Genomic DNA, 6,857 nt, shown 5'->3' on the forward strand with positions numbered 1-6,857 from the left:
AGCCGGGGCAGTGACACAGTCCAGCAGGACTCAGCACGCTCTCCCGTCGCCTGCCCCACAGCTCTGCATCCATGCACAGAACGGCCGCAAGTGCCAGTATGTGGGGAACTGCTCCTTCGCACACAGTCCAGAGGAGAGGGACATGTGGACGTTCATGAAGGAGAACAAGAGTAAGTGGGCAGGCCAGGCAGGGTGGAGGCCTGGCCCTGTGTCCCCTCATCGCTGGACACCCCAACTCCTCAGCAGGCCCAAGAGCGCCTTTGCCACCAGTCCCTTCTGCAGGCACACCAGGCCACGCCCTCTCTAGTCTTCTGGGGTTGGCTGGGCAGGCGGCCCAGCAGCCAGGCCTATGCCACCCCCAAGTCTCCAGCGCAGCAGGGGTCATGGGGCAGGCTGGCTGGAGCATCCCTTCACCGTGGATACTGTCCCCTGCTTCCCACCAGTCCTGGACATGCAGCAGACCTATGACATGTGGCTGAAGAAACACAACCCAGGGAAGCCGGGGGAAGGGACCCCAATCAGTTCCCGGGAAGGGGAGAAGCAGATCCAGATGCCCACAGACTATGCTGACATCATGGTAATGCCCCACACATGCTCAACGCCGGGCTGGGGGCTGGGGGGCCATGGGAGGGGCTCAGCCCTGGGCAGGGGTGTGAGGAGCGGGCACCCATGGAGGCTGTTCCCTCAGATGGGCTACCACTGCTGGCTCTGTGGCAAGAACAGCAACAGCAAGAAGCAGTGGCAGCAGCACATCCAGTCGGAGAAGCACAAGGAGAAGGTCTTCACGTCTGACAGCGACGCCAGCGGCTGGGCCTACCGCTTCCCCATGGGCGAGTTCCGGCTGTGCGACAGGTGCCTGCGGGGAGGGCAGCACCGTGGGCGGTGGCGGGGGGCCTGGGGAAATGGGAGCCGTGGCTAGCTCTGCTCCCCTTGGTCTGGAGATGGTACACAAGGGGTGGTGTGTCCAGAAACAGCTTCCCCTGGATGGGAGGAGGATGGGGTCAGCAGGGCTGGGTCGGAGGGCATGGTGGGGCCTGGCCAGACTTTGCAGCCCTGGATCAGATCCCCGAGAGGGCCGGGCATGCCGCCTCGTGGCGTGACGGAAGCTGCCCAGGAGATGCTTGTCTTGGGGCAGGTTAAGCTGCCAGCCCCAGGTCCAGCAGCCCACCGTGGACGGGGCACAGAGCCTGGGCACTGAGTCCCCCACTGCCCACAGGCTCCAGAAGGGCAAGGCCTGCCCCGATGGGGACAAGTGCCGCTGCGCTCACGGGCAGGAGGAGCTCAACGAGTGGCTGGACCGGCGCGAGGTGCTGAAGCAGAAGCTGGCCAAGGCTCGCAAGGACATGCTTCTGTGCCCCCGGGACGACGACTTCGGCAAATACAACTTCCTGCTGCAAGAGGACAGCAACACTGCTGGTGCCACCCCGGAAGCTCCTGCTACTGCCACTGTCACCGGGGAGTAGGACCAGGTCTTGGTCATGGGTGAAGTCCTAGGGTCAGGGGTGGGGGTGGGGACAGAAGGCCTGGTAGAAGGGCCAGGGCTGGGGTGGGGGCCGCCCCCACCAGGCAGCCTCTGGCCCTGCAGGCCCCTCCCAGCCCATCTGCCCCCGCTACCCAGTGTGCAACCCCGGGTGCACGTGCTGCAGCCACAAGCGGTCCCAGGGTCCTCATCCCGCTGAAACCCGGACAGGCTCCCCCTCCACCCCCCAGCACTCCTGGCTGGGCGGAGAGGGGTCTGGCCGACCCCTCTGGCTTCAGCTACAGCTTTAACTTCTGTCTGCTCCTGAAGGGGGCCCAAAGCTCAGGGCCGGAGAGCCTGGGGTCCCCACTTGAATCTGCAGCAGGAGGGTCCTTCTCCCTGCCCCACCTTCATTCCACCCCCACCTCTCTCGGGACAGAGCAGGACACAACCAAGGGCAGGAAGCCCCAATTAGCTTTAACATGCAGCCCCAGGATGGGGCTGAGACACTGTACTGGTCACTTACCCTCGGGGGCCTCAGTTTTCCCTCTGGTTGGAAGAATGGGAGGGGCTGGGCTAGTGATCTCTGGAGTCTGGTTCTCTGGTGAGGCCGCCAGCCCAGCCTCTCTCGCTCCTGAGCCATCGAATGTAGATTTTAGATCCTCAGAGCCTTTAGCGATGGCCCAGCCCAAACCCCCGTTTTGCAGATAGGAAAACTAAGGCCTGAAAGAGGGGCATTTTCGGCCCAGGGTCCCCCTCCCATGGCACCAGGTAGAGCTGGGGTGCAAACTAGTCAGAAGACTCAGGGCCCGTCCAATGTGACAGACAGCCTCTGACTCAGTGTGCATCTGGGGTCCCAGGCAACGCCGCCCAGGGGCTGGGGCAGGGGTGCTCCGAGGGCTGGGCTTGTCAGCACTGTGGAGGGGAAGCCCCCTCCTGAGGATGGCTGTGGGGAGTGCAGCAGCAGAGATTACTTCCTCGCACCGCTCAGGGACAGGTAGCAGGGAGAGGTGGGAAGGGCAGGGCACCCATGGGCTCAGGTTCTGCATCAGGTACTGGGGTGAGGAGGATGTAGAGGGAAGGGACCCTGGGCACCATGGGCCACTCCAGGACCAGGTATAGCCCCTCTTTCTTGGGAACCCGGCATGGTCCTCTCTCGCTTCTCCCCTAGACCCAGAAATACAACTATGACTGTCTGTCCCGGCCCCTACCTCCTGCTCCCCAGCCCTGCCAGCTGCCTAGGACCCCAGCTGACCCCCCAGACCCCCCCACCAGCCCTTCTCCTGTCCCCCTTGTCTAATGTCTGTGTGCACCCCTTCCTCTCCCTTCCACCCCCTGTGGGCAGACCCAGCCTTCCCTGGTTCTCCAGACATTCCAGAATGCCCCACACCATTGGCACAAGAAGTGGGGTCCCCCCGAAAGGAACCAGGGACACAGGCTGGAGTTGGGGGTGAGATGGAGAGTATGGAGCACCCTGTATTTCTCAAGCAAGGATTGATAGTGCGCGACGATAGGATGACGGGCATACCGGGCCGCACAGAACCTGGTTCCTCCTGCCGCCTCGGCCCAACCCTTCCCCAGTAATCGTGGCATGCTTCCCTTCCTCCTGCCCCTTCCCCCAGCAGGCCAGCGCTGCGAGGTGTGGGTGCTGCTGGCGGCTGGAGGGGAGGAGAGACCACACCCAAGGTGGGGGCGTGGCCGTGAGTGTCAATGACATTTGTTTTCCCTGATTTGTGGTGTTGCAGTCTGTTGTCACCAGCCTTGTTTTTAGTGTGTATATATGTCGCCCCCGTGATACATATATACACAGGTATTAAATATATCGCTCTATATAATATTATATATGTGTGTGGTATCCAACGAGTCACTTCTAATGAGGGCTAAAGATAAAGAATTTGGTCAGAAAATGCAGCCATTCTGATGTAATTTGGAGAGGTTTTCAGGGTCATCAGGCCATTTTTGAGGATTCAGGGACTAGAGTCATGTCAGAGCTGACCATGGGGCAGAAATGGCCCTGCCGGGGCCCAGCCCTGCCTGGTGGCTTCCAGATCACCGCGAGTGGGGAGAGAGCAAGAGTGCTCAGGAACAGAAAATCATTGGTGTTTGTCTCCCTCCTGAGGAAATAGGATTGGAGTCCCGATTTTTCTTCTTCAGCCTGTTATCCATCCGGGGGCCCTGGGGACCTGGGCCCTCCTGGCCCGGCCTGAGCGGGATTCCCGAGCGCGACGCAGGAGGCGGCGGAGGGGGACAGGAGCTGCGTGAGGAGGAGGACTGCTTCAGCCGTGACCCTATTTGAGAGGCTGGGCCAGTTGAACCAGGGGCCTGTGGCACTGCCATCAGGCAGGGTCAAAACATCATGGCGGACATGGTGGCGATGGACAGGCACCCTCGATGTGAGTGCCCCTTAGGGTGGGGCAAAGAGGGATGCTGCATTTCTCGGCTGGGCAGGAATCAATTCAATGGTCCTTTTAAAATGTCTGTGTATTAAAAATTTAAGAATACCACACTTTAATATTAAATATTCATAAGGTCTAGTATCTTGATAATAATGTAGATGTTTTAATAACAATTTTTGTCCTTCTTAAAATAAAATTAAAGAAACTTGCTTCTCTTAGCCTTTGTTCTAGAAAATAAATGTGTGCATTTTGACCTCTGTCCCCAAGGTGTCGCTCCTGTTCCTCCCTGCCTGACACTTGTGCCCGGAGCCTGGGCTGCTCCATACTCATATGAGGCAGAGCTGGCTGGTGCTGGGAATGCCTCAAAGCAGACATTCCGAGGGGTGAGGGGCAGGCCTGGTTCCCTATGTAAACAGGGCAACTCAGCTGACCCTGGCTCGGGCAGCACCACGGCTGACAGGGACAAGCTGTGCTCTGCACAAGTGACCCCAGTTAGCCACCCTTTGCTGGCTCCTCCGCAGTTGGCCTGCTCGCAGTTAAGTCGCTCTGCGTGGGCAGTCCAACAGTGCCCACGCCTCCCAGCTTTGACCATGCGCACCATCCTGGGTTCCAGAGGGCTGGCTCTGTGCGCTGTCTGGGTGTGGCTTTTCCAGAAAGGTGAGGGGCATGTCATGCTTTGGAATATGATCTTGACTGCAGCTTGGACTCTTCTGGGCCCAGAGAGATCCAAGTCACGTGAGCTTCCTCGTCATTAACAGAAGAGTGCATATGGTTAAGTCAGGAATTCTCAATGAGGGATATCTGTATCTGCTGGAGGTACTTTTTCTTTTTTCTTAAAGATTTTATTTACTTACATTAAAGAGAGGGGAAGGGAGGAAGAAAGAGAAGGAGAAAAACAATGTACAAGAGGTACATTGATCTGCTGCCTCTCTCACACCCCCAACTCGGGATCTGGTCCACAACCCAGGCATGAACCCTGACTGAGAATCAAACTGGTGACCTTTCAGTCCACAGACCAGCGCTCAGTCCACTGAGCCACACCAGTGAGGGCTGGAGGTACTTTTTCAAATCTTGCATTGTGTATGGTTGCCCGTCATGGAGGGGGCCCTGATGAGAGGGGCTGCACATGTTCATGAGCAAGCTCACCAGACAGCTTTAAACTACAATACAGAGTGGCCCCAGGAGCAGAGGTCCAAGACCTGTGACTTCCCCAAGGACAGGGAATCATCTGGGCTCAGCGCGCAGTAGGGGCTAACGTGCTCAATAAATGACCAGATGGGTAAGAGCAGCCACTGAGTTGACTGAGGACCTTCTGTGTGCCAGGCACTGGATGCAGCACATCCGTTCTCCCCAGTAACCCTGCACGTTCAGTGCAGGAGCCAAGGACCCTGAGAAAGGAGGCAGAAAGAAGATCAAGAACCACTGGGAACTGGCTGATCGGCAAAGGTCCCCTCATCGCTGATGTCTGGTTTCTCAGCATCCCTAGCCACACACTGAAAGACCAAAGGGGAGTCACAAGGTACTGCTTCCAGAAAAAAAGCGCAGACCCATCGTTGGGCTGGAGAGATCATGAACCTCCATCAGGACCTCCCTTGAACTCAGAAAATCAAAGAGTAAAATAAGCAACCAACCAGGGGAGCCATCTACAGCAAGACCTCTAAGCCAGGAAACCCAAGAAGTGCAGACTATCCCAACATGCCTGCCAGGTGGCCCCTCTGAATGTCCCCTGGCTTTTATATGGCCTCCCCTCTCCCTTCCACCTTCCACCCTCCACCCTAGCATCTTGACCCAGCAACCTGTTGATGTGGCCCCTATGCGACCATAGGTGATACCGCTAGCTGGACACCCTGGGTGCAGAGTAAGGGTGCCAAGTGGACTGATTCAGTGGCATGAAAAATTCCTTAAAGGTAGAGACTTGGCTGGCTGGGTTTTTTATTTAACTTTGAATTCCTCACAAGATCTAGGCCATGCCAGGTATGCCGTAAGCACACATTCCCGGTCCTAGAGGCTTAGTACGTTTGTACATTGAAAAGGGACTTCAGGGAGCTCACAGGAACAAATCGAGAATGTCTTGCAGCTGGTGGGTATTTTTTTGAGATGTGTTGGGTACTTCCTATTGCCTCTGAAATCTGTGGGCACCTACTCACTCCACCTTTGTAAAAAACCGAACTTGCACACGACAGGGTTCTTGGGCCAAGGAATGGTCAATGTACCAGCCCAGCCTCAGTCTCCCCAGCCTGCAAATCGAGGCAGCCTGCACAGCAGGCCCACTGCGTCCTCATTTGCCCGGGGTCACAGAGGCAAAGGGTGCTGGAAGGATAAATACACAATCTCATTTTTTATGAGATTTCATTACATACGTACTTTTAAAATTGTTTTTATTGATTGATTTTAGAGAGAGAGGAAAGGAGAGAGACAAAAACATCGATTTGTTGTTCCACTCACTTATGCACTCATTGCTTGACTGAACAGGGATCGAACCTGTAACCTTGGCATATTGGGATGATGCTCTAACCAACTGAGCTATCCAACCAGGGCTTAGAAATGACATTTCTTTCTTTTCTCTCTCCCTTCCTTCCTTCCTTCCAGCCTTTTTTTTTTTTTTTTTTTTAATTGATTTTTGAGAGATACATTGACTGGTTCCCTCACATAACCCTACAACCAGGGACTTGGTCTGCAACCCAGGCATGTGCCCTGACTGGGACTCGAACCAACAGCCCTTTGGTTCACAGGCCATCGCTCAGTCCACTGAGCCACACCAGCCAGGGTTTTTTTTTTCCCTTTTTAAAGATTTTATTTATTCACTTTTAGAGAGGGATGAAGGGAGGGAGGGAGAGAGAAACATCAATGTATGGTTGCCTCTCGTGCACCCCTACTGGGTACCTGGTTCGCCACCCAGGCATGTGCCCTGACTGGGAAATGAACCGGCGCTCAATCCACTGAGCCACACCAGCCAGGGCAGAAATGCCATTTCTAGAGGGTACCTTTATCAAAAGTTTTGA

The 6,857-nt window shown here is 56.1% G+C and overlaps 1 protein-coding gene across 5 annotated transcripts in view; it reads left to right on the forward strand.

Moving 5' to 3' along the window:
- ZC3H7B (zinc finger CCCH-type containing 7B) overlaps window positions 1–4,094 on the forward strand; it is a 39,694-nt gene extending 35,600 nt beyond the window's left edge. For all 5 annotated transcript variants that reach the window (XM_054582439.1, XM_054582441.1, XM_054582438.1 and 2 more), the window contains 4 exons: window positions 62–170; window positions 444–577; window positions 689–852; window positions 1,217–4,094. In XM_054582439.1, coding sequence (XP_054438414.1) covers window positions 62–170; window positions 444–577; window positions 689–852; window positions 1,217–1,463 — 654 coding nt within the window. In that variant the 3' untranslated portion in view covers window positions 1,464–4,094. The remainder of the gene's footprint in view (window positions 1–61; window positions 171–443; window positions 578–688; window positions 853–1,216) is intronic.
- The last annotated feature ends 2,763 nt before the right edge of the window (window positions 4,095–6,857 follow it).

The sequence above is a fragment of the Pteronotus mesoamericanus genome, unplaced genomic scaffold, assembly GCF_021234165.1.
Source record: "Pteronotus mesoamericanus isolate MK-2021 breed Mesoamerican mustached bat unplaced genomic scaffold, CSHL_Meso_final contig_702, whole genome shotgun sequence".
In the NCBI taxonomy this organism is placed as follows: Eukaryota; Metazoa; Chordata; class Mammalia; order Chiroptera; family Mormoopidae; genus Pteronotus; species Pteronotus mesoamericanus.